Raw genomic sequence first — 25505 nt, forward strand, 5'->3', positions numbered from 1 at the left:
TCGCCGTAGCACAATCTCGATAAAATACTGATTTCATAGGTCACGATGAAATTAAAACTGTTTCAAATGTAATTGTCTGTGGGCATTGCTAAAACATAGACATTTTAACTGGGGCATTAATCACGAGCATACGTTCGTATTTGTTAAAATGGATACCACTTCAAAACCGAAATGCAAACAAGCATTCGAGGCATTGCTAAAACAATGCATGTCCCCTACCGGCCCTCCCAAAAAGTAGTACAGTTACCTTGACTCAAAAACCCTGAAATTCAAACTTGTTTTGAGATATGATAGTCCTTTAACCTTGTGTAAGGTTTGATCAAAATTCCTCAAGAAATGAAGCCGCTAATGCGCTGACAATCTTTGGCGTTACGTAGAATCGAACAAGAGAGAAAGAAGAAATCCCGGTCTCGTCAACAGGGGTGTATAACAAATAAAATGGCGTTTACGCTATTTATTTTCGTTCTTTTTGATAATGTTTTAGACATTAATGTATCAATAGAGATAAATAGAATATCACCTTATCTTGAGGGTGTGATAGGAAAAAACGCGAGGGATGATATTCTTACTTGTCTTACTCGAGAGGGCTAGGACAGTCACGTTACTTAACCAGAGGTTGACCTCTGCCACGTCCGCATGGTTGGGGATACTTATTTTTCTTCGACCATGCTATTTTGTTACATCGATGGCAGTTGTTTTAATATTGATAAATAAATACATTACGATGCAAAATAATGGTAACGTTACGTGATTGAATGTTAAAACGACCTACGATATTGTTACAATCATGTGTTAACTGTCATATTCAAGAAGGGACAAAACAATCACAACCTACGGGGTGACATTTACGATTCGACACAATTTATTTCCTTAAGCATACTGCAGTTACGTCATATCAACGCCTTATTCTGTGAAAGCATGACATTATGATTTTGCCAACTACAGTTTCTGTATATAGCTTTTGCAGACAAGTTCCGCTTATCTGCTAGAATTCGTTTTGCAACAATATCCGTTAAATAAGCACATGTGCAGTACCAAATGCTTGCTGTCAGGATTTATTTTAAATTAAATTTCTCAAGAATGATGAGTGTTATTTGTAGTTAGTGAGACAGAGGATACATCTATGTTGACAAGGCGTTTTAGATTGATATCGGTGTTTCGATAACTTTGATACACAGAGGATACGATTGAAGGAAACTAATGCTAAAAAATCCATTGCATTCGTCCAAATTGCACTGCCACTGGTATAGGAATTTTCAGGATTTTTTGTTACAACAGACTAATATGATGTTGTTTTTTTTTAAAAGCATCGCGACCGCACTCGAATGTAGCATTTTTATATAAAATGCAAAAATATTTTGAAAATGCCATTAGGCGAATCAGGCTTATCAAAAACAGGAAAACTTATATCAATATGTATTTAGTTAATGCATTTAAACAACAACGTTAGCGATTACCAGGAAATATCTTTATCAAAGTATTAGAACAAACACATTCGCAGTGTTATGTTTTACGTATATAATTTTGTCCGGGCTATCGTTGATTAATAGTAGGAATAAATGAAATATTCCACAACTTTCCAAAAATTCCCGTATATGATTTTAATGGATAATAATTATAATCTAAATTTAATTTCAAGGATCTATGAAATATAACCGAATACTTGCATTTAGCGCCGAACCCTCCCATTGCACCATTGTTGATAAGCTATGAACCTATAGAATCACACCATTTCTATCAACGTGACGAAAATGCATCTCACTGCGCTACTGACGAATCAAACTTAGCGGTGATTCTTATTGGGAACAATTGTGTTATAATGACGTAATATTTGCGCTGTGCTGATCTTTTTCATGGCAAGATTTTGTACTATGTGTCAGATACTATGCAAATTACTTATAAATTTATCTAAAGATGTGGTTCTTTCAAAAGAACTAGATAATGAATGGACAAAAAGTGAAATAGAAAAATATCATTTATTAAAGAAAGATAGAGATTAACCTATGTTAATGTAAATATAAACATATACACGCTTGTTAGACTTATTTATTTATAATACAAATGCAATCTTGATGACAGATAACTGTCTGAGGGCTTTCCATAGTATTCTATTTATATAACAAGCGTTTAATATTAAATGCAGTGAGAATTTTTAGACATTACACAAATTCCTATTGTGGTAAAGACTCTAAGCGTGGTGGGAATTCATTTTACTAATCAAACGTTGATAACTCGGTGTTCAAGTCCACAGACTCCGTTTGGCAGAGATTCCCAGACACCCATTGTACCATCTGTAGAGAATAGATGGAATAACATATCATTTAATAAACATCATATCTTATTATTAGATACACATCATAAAATGAAATATTATTCAATTAGTATTATAACCTTAACTTATTCTCAATAAGCATAGCAATGTTAGCTTATTATTAGATAAATAGCACAACCTTAAACAATTATTCAATAAGCATCACAACGTTAACTAATTATTCAATAAGCATCAACAACTGAAACTTATTGTTCAATAAACAATAATCATCACATTTTTAATTTAATATAAAATAATAAACATTACACCGTTAAATCATTATTTGATAAGCATCACAACTCTTAAACTTATTATTCAACATTAAGTTATCTTTCAGTAAACATCACATCATAGATTTTTACTTACCATTTGTTACAACTACATATTTGGATAGTATAAGACAAAAATCGCGTTTGATATACTTTATATAATACAACCAATAATCGAAACAAAACCGATCTGTCAAAGTTGAAAAAAAAAATGTTTTCTATGCTTGAAATCCAAATGAGGTTTATAAATTTGCTTGCGCGTAAAGTAAGATAATATAATACAGATATAATACAGATATAATACAGATATCAAATGCAAGTTGAAATGATTACATATGCAAGATACTGGAATGCATATACACCTTACTCCGTTATCCCCCTCCCCGTCCCTTCCGTTAACCCTCTCCCCCCTCCCACACACACACATATACACACGCCTCCAACACACCGTCTACCTTGACACATATAACAACATACAATAAACAAGCCCACTATAACATTAACCAACCAGGCCATACAAATCATTCTTGATATTCAAGGGGCTACATTCATTCTACATCTCTGTACCTCTGGAAGATATTATGTGAAAGGCGAAGGGGCACTACTGTCTATTTGACTGGAAGTCGTGCAAAAACCTAAGCAACCAATACCTAGCTGATGCAGATTACAGTAAATAAGAAAAATTACAGAGGGTCACCGACAGACTTCCAAGCGAGTCAATTTAATAATATGGCGGCCATGAGACTCGTTTGGTAAACATATAAATCTAGTCTTTTCGTTTGAGCTACAAGATGGCAGTCACCCAATGCACTTTCACTCTAGCCTGACATATGCTAGGGGTGTAGAACATGAACGCAATCCCTTGAGTTTCGAGAACGCAAAGAACACTCCCACACGTATACAAGACGAGCTTGGACAGGCGATGGAGGTACGTAATGGACATAATTCAACAGGTCTATCCACCGGCGAAGGCGAAAACAGAAAATATTTGATGTATTGCTGTCAATGACACTCACGTATGGTAGACAAGCGGGTATTCGGGTGTTTATCTAGATCCTTGTCGCAACATCAAACGTATCTCTAATACACAAGTTAGTTCACACATTTGCACACCACATACAGAATATATAGGAAGTGAATGTAAGAAAACGTCGATAGGTTTATATGTTATAAATTATTTAAAGTAAAATCTAAACGTCTCAAACTACTTACACCATTTAGTTCCGTACATCACAGGACAAATAGACATCACTGCCCCTGCCTCATAAAACACAACGTCACCCTGTAATGCGTACGGAGATAATAACATTAAACCAATTTAGTGTATAAATATAGAAACATTCAATCATTTAGTGGTTTTACATAAAAAACGTAATATTGAATCACTTCGGTGCGGTATAAATATCTATCACTCTAGTGGTTTAACGGGGAATATTGGAACACTGAATAAATCATTTTGGTGACTTTACTGAAAATACGGTATTATTGAATAATTAAAACTTTTTAGGGTATGGTTATCGTTGCATAGAATCATTTTAGTGGCTATACGAAATGGCATGGCAGTCAATCACATTTATTGCTTTAAGGAGAATGTTATAATATTCAATCATTTAAGTGACTTACCTTATTCAATTTTAAAATGGTCTTCGAAAATGGGAAGACTACTTCACCACCCAACGTGAAATCGGACAGCTGTGTAAAATATACCAATTGATTATATTACTAAGATTATTAAAGGTGAGTTAATTTGAAATAAAGGGTAATATTTTAAAGAATTGTCATGGAATTGTTATTTCACTGCTACTACTATAAAATGAATAATCTGAGTATTTTTAAGAACTATATGCCAAGACAGAGGGATATATAAGGTGTACGTATATTTAGTCATCGTACTAGTTTAGTTATCATTTATTGCAAACAAGAACATATATAGTAAAAATGTAAACTTTATTTATTTTTTTAAGTTATAAAAACTTATATTAATAACGCTTGTCGGCTCGGATTGAAGCGCGCGAGTGATCTTACTGTGGGAGAACGCCAGAGAACCCTGGGAGAATTCCACGTGGTCGGAAAGGTGACCCCATAACTTTCATGAATTACAAGAATATATAAGAGGAACATGCAACACGTCATCCACAATGAGAATACTATGACACTAAAACCATTTTTATTTTTATTTAGATGTAATACATGTATTTAATTGCATGTTTGTGCAAAAAAAAACATGCAGTAACTCATTTGAGTTTGGGAAAAAAATTCAAAACGTCAGTCATATACATTGTTATATCAGTTTTTGATGATTGCTGATAAACCTCATCCAGTTCAGGTCTTGTATGACCTTGTCATGAGTCTTTTATAACTGCCGAATGCACATTGTGATGTAGCAATGATATGTTAATGCAAATATAGGATTATTCAAGTGATGAATGTCATTCCCATTTGAGATACTTCATAAGCTATGTGTATGACGTCATTTTATGAATAGTGACTCATTCAGATTGACAGACAACATTGATAGCGTTTCCGTTTTATTCACCGACTGTCGATGTTCGTGACAATCATAATATACAATAAATATATTTAGTATTTATTACTTTTTTTTAATGTGATGAATATTATGCAATATCTGTAGCAACCTTACACACAAAATGCACATACTCTAGCTCTCTATCACCCTGTAGTTAAGGGGCATCTAAACAGCAATTCCAGTCAAGACAGTGATGTTTTACAAGCCTATTAATTCCTACTATGGTGTTATTCAACAGAAATAACTTGATGAACTTTTATTATGTACCATGACAAACCGTTGGACTTGCTGTTGACATGTAATGTGTTTAGCTGTTTGTAAATTTCAACAAAACATACGAAAGATGCATGTTTCAGAAGGACATAATTAGCTCATTTGTGTCTCATATATTACACAAACTAGCTATGTCGTTTTGCTCACAAATGTCTAAAGCAAAGATAAGGTGCATTGGTTTGACCAGATTTGACTTTATTGTATTTTAAACACTGCTTTTATTTTGACCTTGAAATGCAAATGGCGGTCGTGAATTAAATCACACAAATATGGTTTATAAGGAGGCATTTCAAACATCAAGAATGCTCTTATTGGATACTATAAAGACTCTAGAAATGACAAGAAGACTGCTTTTAGATAAAAATGTTCAACCGTTGAGTTTTTGGTAAAATATGCTTATTTCCGAAAAAGGCCACAAATTCACCAGTTTAACAATTTGACTTAAACAGGACTTTCTTATTGTGATCAGATGTCTTAAAAGTATAATATTGGAGCATTTTTATTCATTGAAATGTCCCCCTTTATGGTATATTTGTGTATTATTATTCGAAGGCGCCATTTGCATTTCAAGGTCAAAACAAAATAAACATTTATACGTATACATAAAGTAAAATCCGGTCAAACAAATGCTTCTACCCTGTGCTATAGACGCTTGTGAGCATAACAGCATGGCTATTTTTCAGGTTTGGTCAATTGCGTGAATTAGAATTATTCCATGCTACATCTTACCACAAAGAAACTCTATAGAAGAAACTGATAGCATCAACAGCAAATTATTGGTGATTGTAAGAAACTACATGTCGAAACAAATATTTTGGTTTATTACATGATAATTACAGAGTATGATACATACAACAAGGTTTTATCTAAGTGTTCACTTTTTTGCGAAACAAGTTATACCAACTTATATCAATCACTTTTGGTAGCCCTAATAAAAACACAAGAAGGGCCTTACTGTGGAATGAAACCGGAGTACACAGAGAAAACCCAGACGACCAAGAATACCTTTAACATTTCCACATCCGATCGGGGTACCTAGCCCCGCTTATGTGAAAGGCAAGTGTGCTTACACTGTGCTAACGACCACCCAGGTATAAAGAAACCAAACAGTTTTATTCGCGGGAAAGACATTTCATTCTGAAAGGCATACGGAAAAAGAAAAGAAAAATATGTCTGCGTATACTTTAAGGGTAATACAAGCTGGCAACTATACTCTGACGGTACTACAATTGAATACCGTATCGGCCATGTTCCAAGCATGGCACCCTTGTTACTAAACATTTCTATTCGTTATATTAAAGATGTAGTGACTTGAGTGCTGATTGGAGTTCCATGTTATGTGGAACAAGGGATTCCCAGTTATCATATTTATGTTCAGTACTTAAAGAGCTTCAACATACCGCAGCTAGCATCGTTCCCGAAAAGGAATGAGTAAATCTCTGGAACAAAAGAAAATTAAACTTTCAATAATATGTAAATCTTATTCAGAATAATTTGACATGATAAATTATTTTAGCTTTATTGTGACGGAATACATCTGGCCTTTCTGTATTTAAGACAAACGATTTTACTGCAGTAATCATTGCAATACATAATCGTTTTTTTCATTATTGAATTGTCACCGCAGAATATTATAGATTCCAGTTTCTGAAAATGTTTTTTTCTCAGAACGATGCTTCCAATAGACGTATATGCTATGTCCTGATAAATTAAGAAGGTCGATCATAAAGGTCGGTTAGAACAAAAATATAAATCCCCTTTCAAGACATAAAATGTACAGAAATATCTAAAAAGTACTCAAACTCCATAATTAATGTTATAAACAACATTTCTTTGTGATCTATTAGCTGTTGAATAAACTAATGAAATAATAATAACTTCAAAATACTATAAATAGTTACCTTTTTACTTGCAGTGCTGTAGATTCCGTCCAATCCTGCATTAAGGACCTATAAGATATTTATCAAAAATTCAGTGGAAGTAAGTGGGATCACAAAAAAAAAACAAAAAACAAGAATATTCGAGATACCCCGAGGATTCGAGGTAACAGGGCATAGGAATCGAATTGTTTTACTTGAAGTTTAGTCGGATCTTCAAGTTATGACAGTTCGAAATAACGAAGGGAACAAGAAGAACAAATTGAACGGTGTTGGTATATCGCTGACAGTGTTAACACTGTTTGTTACGAAAAATGCATAAAATGGCAACGACCTTTTAGAAATACAATGTTTATGTCATAAACACCAAGAAATGAAAAAAAAAAAATGAAAAAAAAAAAAAAAAAAAAAACACATCATGGCGTCCAAAATTGATCGCTTCAGAGACCGAATGTTAACAACCAAATGTACTCTTTACAGTACGATAGAATTTCATCTAGATGCAATGGATTATAACACTATCTCAAAGAGAAAGAAATCGCAGACTTTTGAAGGTGGTAAAGCTTTTAATATGTAACTTTTCGTTTTGTTTAAATTATACAAAAATATTATTAGATTATCAATCGATCGTGACTACTTTTGGTTTGAGATACGCGATAGGATGTACTGACCTCAAACTTGGTTTGTTGTGGAGGATACCGTGTAAGTTTAATCTGAGATAGATCCTCCTGTACCGCTATAGTGAAGGGTCCCGATGTATCATTCACTCTTACTCTTTAATATATAATCCAGGTCACCTTATTATGTATAATTGTTCATTGTTAGTGGGTCTGAGACGATTGTCTAACGTAAAATAGATTTCCTAACGAGTTAATTAAATTTATCTCAAGGACCTTTAGGCGAGACACATTAAATCAATTCTTTAATCGTACGGCGGATCCATCAATGTTGATGATTATGCCTTAGGTCAACAAGTTTGAGAAACTTCACATTGCATTGTCATGAGTTTAAGATTCTCTTTATCACATAACTTTTATTTAAGAGGAATTAGCGAAAGTTTTCCATTATCAAACCAATTCTTTGACATCATTAAATGATGACATGAAGAGAGCATCACTGCACATGCGTTTTATGTTTGATATTGACGTATAACATGACGGAACATACCAGTTATTTAATAAATAGAAATACCTAGAAATATGCCCCGTCATACCATAAAATAGTATTTAAATTTGTATTTTGTCAGTTTGCTAAATATTGATATGGACCCTCAGCAGAGTAATTATTCATTCCGGATGTTGGTCTAGGTTTGTTGCCTTGCTTCCATATATAAGTTTGAACAGTAAGACAGGTAAACGTACATTACCTAAATTTTGGATCACCGTATTTGTTTGCGGTGATCGCTTTCTGAAACATCTACAACAAAGACAATGTGTAAACATATAAAATCTAGTAAGTAATAACAAAAGTATGGTTAAATTCTTAAATTCTTGAAAAAACTAAAACCATTGTTCTGATTAATCTTGAATTCAGTATACTCAAAATACTGTTCAGATTAGTCTTGAATTCAGTAAACTAAAACCATTGTTCTGATTTGTCTTGGATTCAGTATACTAAAAATACTGTTCAGATTAGTTTTGAACTCACTAAACTAAATCTATAGTTCTGATTAGTTTGAAATTCAGTAACGTAAAATATTGCTCTGAATAGTCTTGAATTCAGTAAACTCAAAATATTGTTCAGCTTAGTCTTGAATTCAATTAACTCAAAATATTGCTCTGATTAGTCTTAAACTCAGTAAGCTGAAAATATTGTCCTGCTTAGTCTTGAATTCAGTAAACTCAAAATAAATCACTTACAACATATGAAATTGAATTTAGCCCATACAAATGAATGAAATTAAATATTTAACACTTATATAATTACTTACCCTATCATAACCGAGTGTGGTGATGTTAGCTGTTGTATCATCGCTGATCATCCCGGGGAGTACCACTATCAGAGGCCGTCGTCTCATCACGATTGCATCAAAACGATATTTTCTGGTGAGAGCAGATTCATCCCATGTATCCAACCTGACCGTCCGTCCTCTTCTTTTCTATATATATATATGTATATAATATTCACAAATGAAAGCGTGTTAAGAATCAGTCAGTTGAATTCGATTACTCGTTCACAGAATCAGAACGGTTTGGTTTATTGGTTTATTTTGTTTAACGTCCTATTAACAGTCAGGGTCATTTAAGGACGTGCCAGGTTTTGGAGGTGGAGGAAAGCCACCGACCTACGGTCAGTACCTGGCAACTGACCCACGTAGGTTTCGAACTCGCAACCCAGAGGTGGAGGGCTATTGATAAAGTGTCGGGACACATTAACCACTCGGCCACTGTGGTATCCGAATCAGAACAGCGTGTTTTTGGGGTGAATGTACATTAAGCGTTCCAACATAAAATAATGAAAGGTTAGGTTTAGTGAGTTTATCTTTAGCATCCATCCAGGCGAATAGTCTTAGTTTAGCACTCAGTTAACAACATATTTCCTTCTTTTAACAATTAAACGCTTGGTAGATTGTATTTATTGGCAAGATCAATGCAATCTTGGTGACAGATACATTGTAAATAGAATGATAGGGCTTCATGAATATTTATCTGTCACCCAGATTGCATTGATATTGACAATAAATACAATCTAACAAGCGTTTAATTGTTATATTTACATTAAGATACGTTTAACTTCACTTTCTCTTTGCTAAATTTGGATTTCTAAGTTCAGCTATTCCCCTGTTTGTTCAATTAAAAGAACGGCACCGCATTCAATTGATGTGTAATACAAAGCACCAAAATGACGTCATATTTACGCGATTGTTCTAAGTCGAAATCCTTACTAGGTTTGATTCACCCGAACGCATTGCCAAACATTTTTTTTGTAGCTGACGCCATGTGATCTGGGCTGCATTTATACGGTGATCAATACCATCATTGTTTTTTGTTGTTGTTATTTTTTGTTTTGTTTTTCGTTTATTTTGTTTTTGTTTTTGGTTTCCTAAAGAGAGCAATTGGGCTTTATTTTTGTGACATAGAAACATATATGAGCATTCACACTTCCTTTGTCAATCACAGACATGGTATGATCCAATTATAAGTATTCACACTACCGATGTCAATCACAGACTTGGTATGATCCATGTATGAATATTCACACTACCTATGTCAATCACAGACATGGTATGATCCAGATATGAGAATTCACATTACCCATGTAAAACACAAACTTGGTATGATCCATGTATGAATATTCACACTACCTGTGTCAATCACTGACTTGGTATGATCCATGTATGAATATTCACACTACCTGTGTCAATCACTGATTTCATTTCAGTAATAATTACCATAACTTTAGTATGCATATTCATCACTTACACCCATCTTTGTATCCCCAAAAAACAAGATTCAAAAATCCCGCCCTCCCTACCGTCACGTGACCTGTATCTTAATGATTACGCAACAGAGTGATCTCCCCTCCTCTTTCCTTTATGGCGCTTGCTGATAGCTGACGGCTCATAGTTTGTTGATATCCCGACATTGTTATTTAGCTGTTTGTTTTGACTATTTGGTCAAATTTTGGCAACGCTTGTTTGCTTTTTGCCCATCTCCCCTTTTGTGTTGAGTTATATATATACATATATTTGTTTTGTGCCTTTTTCGGCCGGTGTTTACATTCCACGTGTGCGGGCGGTGTACCATGTGGTCCGCCATTGTTTTGCATTCGCTGTCGTTTGTAAATCGCCGGTCTTTGTTCGGCCGTTTGTAGCAGTTTTTCGTTGTTTTTTGGCATCGTTCCTGTTTTACACTGCATGTAAAGTTCATTCTTGTTTACGTACGTTGTATGTTTTAGTTTGTTTTTTACGTGTTTGTTGTTTTTTGAATACAAACGTCGTGTGCTAGTAGGTAGTATGTCTCGCTCGGGACTACGACGGGGTTCGTCTCATGAGCGTTCCTATCTCTACGGAGAACGGGATTCTAATGAGATATGTTCCCTTGATCGTTCCGGTCATGAGGATTTGCCGTGCGTTACTACTCAGGACGAACCTCATGACGGGGTTTCTCTAGCACCTGGGCGACCCTCTTCTTCCCGTAGGAAGGATTCGTCTTAATCTTCCGGCAAGAGAGGGAAGCATGTTAAGAATGTTGCTCCCGGCTCTGAGTCGGTTGTCAACTCTGTTGTTCCTATCTCGGGAGCTCCCGTGTCGTCGGGTTCTTCTCGTGACGGGAGGGTGGTCCTTCCCATTCAGGAACTCCCTGGAGTAGGGGAGGGACATCCCGACCCTGGTTTAACTCTGCCCAGGGTCGAATTGGCTGACAATTCCCGTAAGCTTGCCTTTGGGTAGGGAATTTCAGCCGCCGGTCACTGGTTTGGTCAGTGATCTCGGCAATCCAGGTGGTGTTGTCGATGGGGGCAGTTTTGATGCAGGGCCTGTTCCTCTGAGTTCAGGTCCAGGGGTTACGGATTTTCTTGCGGGATTGTCCACTTCCACTGGGGTAAGGGATGCGCAGCTGTATTATTCCTGCATCAGTTCTGGTCCGGCTTTTCATCCTGGCCAGTTACCCGGCCCTGGTCCTATTAGGTCCAGCCCGGAGTGTTCTGGTTCGGGTTTCCCAGGGGGTGTTCTCCCACGGGAGTGTTTTGCTGGACAGGCGACTGGGTTCCAGGCGCCGTTTCCCTCTGGTTCAGGGTATAGGGTTGCCTGCGGGCAACCATCCTTGGGCCACCCAAACCAGCCTGCGGATGGTTTTGGGTATCGTCAGCATCCCGGCAGTTGCGGGCCTAGCCCGCACATGTCCGGGTTTCCACCTGGTGGGAGTGGTGGTCCACCTATGTCTTTCGGACTGGGTGGCCAACCCCAGTCTCAGGCGGGTCAGTTTGACCAGTTCTGGGGTCACTCCCAACCCGTGAGACCTTTTCCATTTCCTCAGGGATATGGTTTTAACCCCATGGCTTTTCCTGCTTGGAACCCTTGGGGTTTGGTCTCCCCCTCACGGAGACGTTTTGGCAGTTCCGCTGACCCCCTCCAGCGCTCTGCTTCTTCGGGGGCCACTGTGGCCGGTCCTAAGAAGGTTTGCCGCACCTTTAGGACTTCTGCCTCGCGTGCGGACTCGTTTGTCTCCGGGTCCAAGGGCAGGGCTGTGACTTCTAAGTCCTGCAGCCACGGTTGTTAGGCGATCTGCACCTAAACGCCGTTTTGTGGAGCCCCTTCAGGATTCTCCTGAATTGGTTCCTATGGCTGGCCCGTTCCATGCAGTCGAGACTTCATGTCCCGCTAGTGTGGAGGCTATGGACTGTGAGGACGCGGGTATGGCAGATGAGGAGGATGTCGTTCATCTCTCTCCTGGGTGCTCGGACATAGACGCTGGTCTGTCCGGGTCGTCTGATGACGATCCTCAAGGTGGGGATTCCCAGGATGAGGGTGACCCTGAGGCTGCTGAGGCTGAGGCCCAGCACGTCTTGTCCGGTATGCGGGCCCTTAGGGCCGACGTTTCCCGGATTCTCGGGGAGAAGGTTTGCCCACCTCCTTCTGCGTCATCTATCCCGGAGTCCACCACCCTTTTGGGTTCCTTGGTGGCTCCTAGAGCATCCGCCCAGTCGGACCGCTCTCTGCCAGGAGGCACTATTGTGTCTTCAGCTCTGGCCACTGCCCAGTCACGGGTTCTGGAGAAGAATTCGTCTTCAACCCGTACGCCTGGGTTTGCTGGGTTGCAGCTCAGTGTTGGTGACCTGTCTGAGGTTCATCCCTCTGACTATGCCACACATGATGGCCTGCTTGTTTCTCAACCAGCTAGACTGGAATCGAGAGAGCTGGCGGCTTGGCCCGGTAAGTCAGTGGATCAGGTGGTGTTTGGATCTAAAGAGCACCACAAGATGGAGAGACTGCTGCGTCTTTCCATCCAGATTCTGTCATATATAGACTTTCTGACAGTTTGTCTGTATAGGGTTTCCGATGTGCCTGAGGGTCGGATTTCCGAGACAGAACAGGCCGACATCCAGGACAGGATGACCTCTGCCCTGAACGGGGCATTGAGAGCTCTGGCAGCCTTGCAGGTGTCTTTGCTGGTCAATGTCTTGTTGGCTAGGCGTTTTTCAGTTTTGAAAAACCGCCCGGTCGATGAACCTTACCGCTCCCGGTTGTTGACTGCCCCCTTCTCTGGGTCCACTCTTTTTGGAGGGTCCCTTCCTTCTGTTCAGAAGGATTTGAAGGAGGACTCAGTCGCCTCAGCACTTTTGGTGAAGAGGATTCAGGCTGAGAAGGCCCGCACCTCGCAGGGGTCAGCGCCTCCTAAGAAGAAGGCAAAACTTTCGGCTACGCAAACTTTTGCTCAGCCAAAGGCGAAGCCTTCCTTCAAGGGCAACAAAGGGAAAGGTAAGAAAGGGAAGAACCCTCCTGGCGGTAAGAAGAAGAGTTCCTGACTCTCTTCTACCCTCCTTGGTCCTTTCAGACGAGGAGTTTGTACGGGAGGAGTGCAGTCCTCCCGTTTCAGATTCCGGTCCGTCTCTCGCAGGATTAGGATCAGGCTTGGCAGACGACTCTCTTGCTTGGCAAGGGCTCGATCTGCCACGGCCAGATCTTCCTGTAGGGGGACGTCTATCCGCCTTCCTCCCAGAGTGGAGGGAGATCACGGAAGACGCCTGGGCCTTGTCTGTGGTCAAGGAGGGGCTAGGCATTCCGCTTTTGCGGGATCCGCCGTTAGCGTCAAGGCCAATCCTTTTTCCTCCTCCCGGGGATCCAGGAAAGGCTTTGGCTCTCCAGGAGGAAGTAAGGACCATGCTTGTCAAGGGCGCGGTCGAGGAGGTACCTTTGGAGGAGTGCACCCCCGGCTTCTATTCCAGAATGTTTCTGGTACGGAAAAAGTCCGGGGCGTGGCGCCCGATCATAGATCTAAGTGCCTTCAACAGGTACGTAGATTCTCCTCCCTTCAAGATGGAGACTCCTCGGGGCATAATCGTCTCCGTGAGAGATGGAATGTGGGCCACTTCAATAGATTTGAAGGATGCCTACTTCCACATCCCCATCAAGAAGTCGGCACGGAAGTTCCTCCGGTTCACTTGCAACGGGAAGGTCTTTCAGTTCCGGGCCATGCCATTCGGGCTCACGACTGCACCTTTGGTGTTTACCAAGCTGCTGCAGGTGGTCGTGGGATTCCTGCATTCTCGGGGAATAGATGTTCACATCTATTTCGACGATTCCCTCATGCTTCACCTAGTGAGGAGATCCTTGTTGCAGGACACCCGATTGGTCCTGAAACTCTTCCTAAAGGTCGGTTTCATTCCATCCAGGGAGAAGTCGAAGGTGACCCCATCTCAGAATTTCGTTTTCCTGGGAAACCGTTTCAACACGGTTCAGGGCATTGCCCTTCCACCAATGGAGAAGTTCGAGAAAGCCAAGGATCTCGCCCTGACTTTCATTGGCTGGTCTCGGGTCCAGGTGCGTTGGTTTCTCAGTTTCCTGGGATTTCTCAACTCCCTGGCAGATGTGGTCCCCTTGGGGAGACTTCACATCAGACCTCTCCAGATGTTCCTTCTTGGCAATTGGGTCCCTTCGTCAAGGGACTGGGAAGCTTGGATTCCTCTGGACCAGTCGGTCAAGGAGTTTGCCCGTTGGTGGACCCTTCAGGACAACGTTCTCCGTGGGGTTCCTTTGTCCAAGCCCGTTCCCACTATGACCCTGTTCACGGATGCTTCCATGACGGGTTGGGGGGCGTACCTCGACGGGCATTGCCGGTCGGGGGAGTGGTCTGGGGAACAGCTCTCCGAGCACATCAACGTGCTCGAGATGAGGTCTGTTCTATTGGCATTGCAGTCTCTTCGGGGGATCTTGCAATCCAAGGTGATTTGTGTGGCTACGGACAACTCAACAGTTGTCGCGTATCTGGAAAGGCAGGGGGTACCAGGTCCCACATCCTGTGTGCTTTCGCTATCCGTGTTCTTCTTCTGTGCCAGGAGAAGCAATTAACTATCCTTGTCAAGCATCTTCCGGGCAGATTGAATGTGTTGGCGGATACTCTGTCCAGGCGCCGCCAACCGGTGCTGACGGAATGGCAACTGAATCCTTCGATTTTCGAGGGAGTCTGTCAGGTGTGGGACAGACCTCACATAGATCTGTTCGCCACATCCCTGAACAATCAGTTGCCAACGTTTGTCTCTCCGGTTCCAGATCCGAGAGCTTGGGCCGTGGACGCTCTATCTCTGGACTGGGAGGGGATGCAGGCTTATGCATCCCCCCCCCCCCCTTCAATTTGGTGGGCAGTGTGTTGCAGAAGTTTCGGAAGCATCATTGCTCCCTGCTCCTGATAGCACCTGTGGCCGAGGCAGCCTTGGTTTCCGGAGCTTTTGTCGTTTCTGGTGGAAGATCCTCTGATTCTCCCACTCAGAACGAATCTCCTTCGTCAGCCTCGGTCCAGGACGATGCACTCTCGTCCAGAGATACTCCACCTTCACGCGTGGAGGCTATCTCAGGAGGCCTCGCTCAGGCGGGCTTTTCTAGAGACGTGTCAGCTCGCATCGCTCGATCGATTAGGTCTTCCTCTTCTGCCGTCTACCAATCAAGATGGAAGGTTGATCCGGTCAAGGCATCTGTACAACTGATTGCTGATTTTCTGCTTTGGTTGTTTAGAGATCGCAATCTTGCCCCGGGCACAATTGCTGGTTATCGTACGGCGATAGCCAGTGTGCTTTCCTTTCAGGGTAGATCAGAGGTGAGCTCATCCTCTTCTCTATCTGCCCTGATTAGGGGGTTTGGGTTGGACAGACCTAGAATACGGCAGTTGGCTCCTCAATGGAATCTGGCTCTGATGCTCGATTCTCTGACGCGTGCTCCTTATGAGCCTTTGGAGTCGGCCACCTTGAAGTTTCTTACTTTCAAGGTGGTGTTCCTCATCGGCTTGGCTGCTGGTCGTAGGAGAAGTGAGATCCATGCTTTGTCCTCTCACCCCTCTTGCCTCCGTTGGGCTAGGAACTTTTCTGCCGTGACCCTTCTCACTGATCCTGCCTTTTTGGCTAAGAATCAGGTTCCTGGTTTCTTGCCTGAGCCTATCAAGATCCCTTCCTTGCAGGGCTCAATGGGTTCTGTGGAGCGGGATAAACTGCTCTGTCCCTGTCGGGCACTTAGGTTTTACCTTGAGAAAACCAAGGGGGGGGGGGGGGGGGGGGGGGGGGGGCGGGGAACTCGATCCCGGCTTTTCTTGTCCATCAAGCAGGGTCAGCAGGAGATCTCCTCCCAGTCCATTTCCAGATGGATCTGTCAGGTTATCAAGTTTGCTTATGACCATTCTGATGATCAGGTTCAGGCTCGTTACAAGGTGAGAGCTCATGAGGTTAGGGCCCTTGCTACATCATGGGCTCTTCTCAATGGCTCCTCCTTTCAGGATGTCATGTCCGCTGCCTTCTGGCGTGGGCAGAATACCTTTACAGATTTTTATCTCCGGTCATTGGCTTCGCATTCAGATGGGTTGTACTCTCTTGGTCCGGTGTTGGTGGCACAGTCTGTGGCTGTGCCTCCACAGTAATCTGTAGGTTTTTTTTAATTTATCATGCGATCAGGCATCACAATGGTACACCTGCTCTGCATACGCGGAGGTAGTTGCCATTTTTTAATCATTGTCGGCTAAAATTGGGGGGTTCCTTGAACCTATTTATCTCCCTACCTACCTGGAGTTGCGTCTGGGTTGCTGTGCCGTCGTTATGGGCTGCCTGGCTTCGAGTCTCCACTACGGTAAGACGAATTCGCATACTAAAGTTATGGTAATTATTACTGAAATGAAATTGAGGTTTTTAAAGTAAAACCAATTTTCATGAGGTAATACTTACCATAACTTTATGGAGTCCCACCCTTTTATTCCTCCCCTTAACTCATTATCCTGGCTGCCCATGTGGCTCCATAAAGGTTTTTGAGGATGGGAGATCACTCTGTTGCGTAATCATTAAGATACAGGTCACGTGACGGTAGGGAGGGCGGGATTTTTGAATCTTGTTTTTTGGGGATACAAAGATGGGTGTAAGTGATGAATATGCATACTAAAGTTATGGTAAGTATTACCTCATGAAAATTGGTTTTACTTTAAAAACCTCAATTTGGTATGATCCATGTATGAATATTCACACTACCTGTGTCAATCACTGACTTGGTATGATCCATGTATGAGGATTCACACTACCTGTGTCAATCACAGACTTGGTATGATCCACGTATGGGGATATTATGTATAGGGGTAATGTGTAGCGATTTTATTTTCAGTGTCGTTAGTTTTAAAGCGGTTTTCGTTTTGAAATTGTTCGGTTAAAAAACTCCTCGCTAAAATGACCCGCTATGCGGCCAATATATCAAAATTTCAAGACTCAGTTTTGTTTATAGTTTCAACATTCTAAAGAAAATGTAAGTGTAGTTTATCATCAGTGTGGTTCATTTACAACAAAATGTTGATAAGTTATGAAAAAAATTCAATAAAAAAAAAAAAAATTGTATGATTGTAAATAATCTTTGCTTATTTGTAAATAAAGAGATTTGATTAAATCGACAGACCGGGTAATCGTTATCGATGTAAAACTCAAGTTTCCTCTAAAGTGCAAATACCAAGTTTAATGATTTGGAACAGCTGTTGCTTGATAGACACAGTTTTTCGGAGACATCCGTTATGATATCAAAGGAACAATAAGAAACGACCTGTTGATAGTCAATCTAAAAGTTCTTCAATACATTTTGAATATCGACAGAGATATGTAAAGTATGTTAGGTGATTGTCCAACTCTATTGAGGAGACCCTAAGTCATAAAGGTGGCATACATAGTTTTTTTTTAATTTATCATTCCCTCTTCTCCCCTACATAAGCTGTTCCCAGTTTCATACTTTACACTAAAATTAGGAGCAGAAAATATTGTTTTCCCTTTCATGATATTTTCTCCTACATGTACCAAGTACGAATAGATTTTAAGGCCGCGGAATAGTATGGTCTAATGAATAGAACTGATTTTTTTCAGAACGATACTTCCAAAAAGCGTATATAATGCTTTGTTCAGATATAGTTAAGATGGTCAATTACGAATGACCTGTAGAATATGTATATATATTTTATTATATATATTATATAAATATTCTCTACTAAATATATATACTGAAATATTTAAAGATGTATCAAACATTTGTTTTCAGATCACAAAAATAAGAAAATGAATGTTGAAATTTACTAAATACTATACTTAATACTATATAATGCATACATCAAAATCAAAAGCAATGGCATATATAACGACGGGCCTCCAGTGAAGTGTTCAGAGAAGTAGCGACCAGCTACTACAAGGAAACTCCGTCTTGAAATGACCCTGTCTGTTCACAGGCGATAAAATAAACGAAGATACACTAATACCAAATACATAACGAGGCTTGATTGTCAAAATAATCCAGTAGTTTTATTAATATGTCAAATGTATAAGATAATATGTTGCCTGCTAATCATGGAAAATTAAAACATACCTTTTCATGTAAGGATATCGCTCCCGAGCATAGTCCTTCTCTCAATCGAGTGAATTTTGATACTGTCATTCGAGGTTTCCTTTTCTTTTCTCTTTTAGAAATCTTCATTTCAAAGTATGCTTTATTCTGTTTAGCGATCGAACTGTCCGGCACTGTATAAAATGTAATGAAATAAATAAATAAACAAATGAATAAATAAATATATATATATATATTAAGGATCATTCGCTATTATTTGCATTTTCACATTATCAAACGTCATCATCTCCAATACATACCTAGTTTGAGAAAGCGGTCTGTGATTTCTAATGCTTTATCAGCGTCGTTATTCTGAAGAAAAAAAGGAAAAAATTAAATAAGATTAATGTAGTGCTTACTTTACATGTAACTAGAGTTAGACAAATTACATATCTTCAGGGAATGCATCTGTAAGTGTTATACATCTAATCGACTCAGTATCATTCGTAATGCCACTTATAATTATAAATAGATTTTGCGTGCGCAACGTGATATATGTAGACGAATGGATGGCTCCGGGGTAACACTGCTGTGTCGCACATACGCCTTGGCTTGAATAATGCTTCCGAAGAAATAGGTCATTTGTTTTAAGCCAAAACTTTACAGTGAAGCTTTCCATTACGAGATCTGGCTGAAATTAATTTTCTTTTTTTCCCAATTGTATCCAATAAATTTAAGGGATCAGCTTAAGGAAATGATTTAGATTGTTTTGCAATACTTGCATTTGTCTTGAAACCTTATGTTGACTTACCGACAAACTTTAGGGATTAATTACAACTGTAAATATAAGCGGAGTTGATACGTTTTGATAACAGCTATGTCATCATGTTCACAAGTGTCTATAGTATGCATTAGGGGCATTTGTTTGACTGAAATCGACTCTATACGCATAAACATGGATTCTATTTTGGCCTCGAAATGCATATGGCGGTTGTGTATGATATCACCTTAATATGGCATATATTAGACACCATTAAGAACTCTACACAAGGCAAGAAGATGCAGATTTCCGAAGAAGAAAAATCGAACTCCACAAATTAACTATTTTTCTTGAAAACAACATTCTTACTATGTCCTATTGTAGAATATGGGCATTTTTTATTACATGTAATACCTTCATTTATGGCATATTTGTGTGATATCATCATCAAAACAGCAAACTTCATTGTGAATATTGATGACCTCTTACCCGTAAGTATACTGTGGCCAGATTACTAAATAGCATGCCAATAGAATGCCTGCCAATGTTGTCTTTGCTGTTTCCAATTTTGGTAACGACGAATTCAAGCCAGCTTATCGCGCGGTCATGACACCCTTGCGTATATGCGGATATTCCAAAGTCCACTGCATCCCCTAACGTAACTGGTTCGTGGGGCTGGATCCCATCCACAGACCCCTCCATCATATCCTCTATTGAATAACCTTGGAAAACCTGGAGGCCCAGCACAGCGTACGTGATGTTATAGAAAGCGTCATCAGTTGGAAGGTTGTCCTCAATATCCAGCAATTTAACTTTTAAATCTGTTGGGAGGAAAATAGAAAAAAAAATATATCTGGTAAAATCTACTGCACACACACTATCCATTTGTTTTGAAGGGCAATAACATTGTGCAGCCTATGTGCAATAATTCTAAAATATTTTTGCTGGAATTATTATCGGATAATATATTCTTATTATCAAACCATATTGCTTACAGTATTTATTTGACTTGAATGTTGAGAGATTGGCATACGTCATAACAAATCTTCAATGTCATGTTTCACGAAAACGTTTCATTTTATGTAACACATTGTATACCATTAACACATATGGAACTCTGGAGAAGTGACGTAATGGTGTGTCTCCAGTCACATGCTAATCTCTTCGTGAGGTGAAATACGTTAATTGGATGGGCCAGGTAGTCTTCGTATTGAACCACGTCCATATGTATACTCTTAGCGTGTTGGATTATCCTGAAAGTATAAAATATACATTCGTCTCGGTTATAAAAAAAGTCATACATTGGTTTGATTATGTTGACGACGGATGAACATTGTTCTTTTGTATTGATGTGTTGTCATGGCAACCTACTGATGCCCGTAAACTATTTCATTCATCATTTCCCGAATCTAGCAAATCACGGCATATAAACATTTAAAAGGAGTTCAGTACATCCTTTTAAGTTTATTTTTATATACGAGTTATCCCCCCTCTGCTATACATAGAGTAAAATTATACGCATGCAGTCATTTTTAATCTAATATATCTATTCAATAATAAATCCCACACAGTGTGTTATAACCTTTTGGTTTCGGTTAATACCTGGTTTTATTAACCTAGAAAAACATCAATCACTGACTTCGTCCTCGGTTGTATTTCTTCTCAGCTAAATAGAACCATTTATTGTCTTTTTAACACCCACTTTTTCTCAATTTTTTTCTGAATTCACAAAAATTCTGTTCAAGGTTTAGTACCCGTTGTAGCCGATCTACCTGAAATTCCTTTATTTTACTCCGCACCTAACTTTTGACAACACGATGTACCAAGTAGATCAGTGCCTAGTAATTCTGAATGAATCATTTACCGGTTCACATATAAAATATTTTAACATCAAATATGATTCCTGACGAGTTAACCATATTAATGTTAATAAAAAAGGCCTTTTATGGAAAATGTGTGTTCATATACGTAGGAAATTGTATGATATTTCCTTTATTCTGATTTGTCATTTAATATGAAATTTCATTAAATATGATATATAATTTATATGATATCTAATATGAAATTTGATTTAATATGAGATTCTTAATTCAAATGAAATTTTATTTAATATGAAATTTGATGAAGCGGGGTTTGAAAGGTTTTAATTTTGCGAGTCTATGTGAACAAAAGTTAAAAACATCGAAACGAGTTCCATCAAATATGCGGAATTAAAGCAAAAGTGCATTTAGACATAGTTTAATGTGAAGAATTTGAGGACAGAAATCAAACGAAGGTAGCCATTTTGTTGCGCCATGACGTAAGGTAAGGCCATTATAACATTTTGATATAACTCTTTAATGAACTGCATGTAGAATTATTACATTGGCCCTGGATAACAGACTTGTGGTCGGGTGGCATAGTGGAAACAATTTCCTTTCACCTACTACTGGTAGGCAGCCGGGGTTCGATTCCCGATCGGACGTGAAAAGGTATGGTGTCACCTGCCTGACCATGTGGGGTTTCCCCGGGTACTGCTGTACCCACGGTATAAGATCCCTCTCGCGCTTCCATCCGGGCGAAACGGCGTGGTTGATAGAAGTTGATACACTAATGTATAATTTGTTTCAAAATCGTTGAAAATCGATAAGGTTTATTTATAAACAAAATAAAATAATGTTACGATCAAATTGTCAATATCGAGCCTACTACATCTTAATTCCATCGCGACACTCCACAATATATATATTCGGCCCACGTTTGCCGAAGGGTTCATTGTGGTTTCTCCAGTTACTAAAACATTATTCTTATTGTATTTTATTGTATTTCCAGTACTTCTTATATATATTATGTGATTGTATTTGTGATTTTTTGTGTTTTGATAAAGGGGCGGATTGCCTCGAAAATTTAACAAACCTTATTGTTTACACTGTTTGAATTACTTCTTTGCCCCATATATATATATATAATAGCATACAAGAGTCTTACCTTGAATGATGAAAAATCTGGTGTATATCATCCTCACTATGACTTTTCCTCTCCATTTCAACTATCGCATTAGCTAGACCAATCAATTCCTCTTCTATGAAAAAGTATTTTTCCAAATTAATATACGAAAAGAAATCTGATCCTTGAACATTCTGTACAACCACTAACACAGAAATGAGATTCAGAAAGGAGACCATCTTGACTCAGACTGAAATAAAATTTAAACGTTGTTATACGCTGTCCGGTACAACGTGGATGAGTATGCGACAGATGTGGTGGGCTATTGATTAAATCTCTACCTCATATCGGACAAGACACAAGATGTCGCATCAATAGATTGTTCAGAACACACGACACACTTCAGTTTAACGTTAGTTGTGCAGTAGAGGTAGTATTATTCAACCCTATTGATCAATACGTTAACGATATTTCACTCCAATATTTACGTGTTACGCTAAACTTATCATACGCGTGGCTATATACGATGATGATGTGTTTATGGTATAATGGAATTGATTAGAAATGTATTATTATTTAAAAATGGCAATTTTCGTGATGAAATATTTTAGCGCTAAAAGTACTCCCCATTCAATTTTATACGTAGATACAATTTAGAACAACTATATATAGAAATGCGTCATTTCTAGTATACACATTGTACTAGGCTAAACAATTGAGTATTGTTTATATGATAATGTTCTCTGTAATATTTACACGCTGGCACAAACAAGACGCCGACTTACTGATTGGGATAGCTAAACGTGTGAAGAATTACACACATTGTTTGTTACAGATAATGAGATGGGCGTGGTCTTCGCTGACGTCAAGTCAATTTTGCGAATTAGTAATGATTACAGCTGAGAGATGTCTTGAGACATTTTCATCAAACTCATATCTCAGCACCCGCATCACGTATATATGCGTGTCATGTGAGTTATTTACGTCGTATTCATCATAAAATATATCTATAGATCTATAGGAGACATAGGGATGAATTCTCGACCTACCTTTTATCCATATATTATAATATAGATCAAGTATAATTCTACATATCACATGTATTATAGATCACGTGTAATACTACATATCACATGTATTATAGATCACGTGTAATACTACATATCATATGTATTATAGATCACGTGTAATACTACATATCATATGTATTATAGATCACGTGTAATACTACATATCATATGTGTTATACATCACGTGTAATACTACATATCACATGTATTATAGATCACGTGTAATACTACATATCACATGTAGTATAGATCACGTGTAATACTACATATCATATGTATTATAGATCACGTGTAATATTCCATATCATATGCATTATAGATCACGTGTAATACTACATATCATATGTATTATAGATCACGTGTAATACAACATATCATATGTATTATAGATCACGTGTAATATTCCATATCATATGCATTATATATCACGTGTAATACTACATATCATAGGTATTATAGATCACGTGTAATATTCCATATCATATGCATTATAGATCACGTGTAATACTACATATCACATGTATTATAGATCACGTGTAATACTACATATCACATGTATTATAGATCACATGTAATACTACATATCATATGTATTATAGATCACGTGTAATACTACATATCATATGTGTTATACATCCCATGTAATACTACATATCACATGTATTATAGATCACGTGTAATACTACATATCATATGTATTATAGATCACGTGTAATACTACATATCATATGTATTATAGATCACGTGTAATATTCCATATCATATGCATTATAGATCACGTGTAATACTACATATCATATGTATTATAGATCACGTGTAATATTCCATATCATATGCATTATAGATCACGTGTGATACTACATATCACATGTATTATACATCACGTGCAATACTACATATCACATGTATTATAGATCACGTGTAATACTACATATCACATGTATTATAGATCACGTGTAATTCTACATATCACATGCATTATAGATCACGTGTAATACTACATATCACATGTATTATAGATCACGTGTAATTCTACATATCACATGTATTATAGATCACGTGTAATACTACATATCACATGTATTATAGATCACGTGTAATACTACATATCACATGTATTATAGATCACGTGTAATACTACATATCATATGTATTATAGATCACGTGTAATACTACATATCATATGTATTATAGATCACGTGTAATACTACATATCACATGTATTATAGATCACGTGTAATACTACATATCATATGTATTATAGATCACGTGTAATATTCCATATCATATGCATTATAGATCACGTGTAATACTACATATCACATGTATTATAGATCACGTGTAATACTACATATCATATGTATTATAGATCACGTGTGATATTCCATATCATATGCATTATAGATCACGTGTAATACTACATATCATATGTATTATAGATCACGTGTAATCTACATATCACATGTATTATAGATCACGTGTAATACTACATATCACATGTATTATAAATCACGTGTAATACTACATATCACATGTATTATAGATCACGTGTAATACTACATATCACATGTATTATAGATCACGTGTAATACTACATATCATATGTATTATAGATCACGTGTAATATTCCATATCACATGCATTATAGATCACGTGTAATACTACATATCACATGTATTATAGATCACGTGTAATACTACATATCACATGTATTATAGATCACGTGTAATTCTACATATCACATGTATTATAGATCACGTGTAATACTACATATCACATGTATTATAGATCACGTGTAATTCTACATATCATATGTATTATAGATCACGTGTAATACTACATATCACATGTATTATAGATCACAATGGCGTAGGAAGCGGGGGGCAGGAGGGCGATTGTCCCCCCCCCCCCCCACTTTTTACAGTGGGGGGGGGGGGGGGGGGGGGGGGGGGGGGGCAAACATATCTTTTTGCCCCCCCCACTTTTTGCCATCCAAAATCTAAAAAAGGGGAAA

The 25505-nt window shown here is 38.5% G+C and overlaps 1 protein-coding gene across 1 annotated transcript; it reads right to left on the minus strand.

Annotated features, from left to right (window-relative positions):
• Positions 1-1957: 1957 nt before the first annotated feature.
• Positions 1958-22716, minus strand: LOC117317264 (prolyl 4-hydroxylase subunit alpha-2-like). Its single transcript, XM_033872002.1, has 13 exons — positions 22464-22716; positions 20595-20749; positions 19986-20317; positions 19057-19108; positions 18779-18930; positions 9188-9355; positions 8624-8673; positions 7929-8031; positions 7282-7329; positions 6781-6819; positions 4204-4272; positions 3793-3862; positions 1958-2291 (listed from the first exon to the last, which is right to left on the minus strand). The coding sequence occupies exons 1-13, from the start codon at positions 22658-22660 to the stop codon at positions 2218-2220; spliced, it is 1509 nt and encodes a 502-aa protein (XP_033727893.1). The 5' UTR covers positions 22661-22716; the 3' UTR covers positions 1958-2217.
• Positions 22717-25505: the final 2789 nt, after the last annotated feature.

Source organism: Pecten maximus, chromosome 19 (genome assembly GCF_902652985.1).
Source record: "Pecten maximus chromosome 19, xPecMax1.1, whole genome shotgun sequence".
NCBI classification, from domain to species: Eukaryota; Metazoa; Mollusca; class Bivalvia; order Pectinida; family Pectinidae; genus Pecten; species Pecten maximus.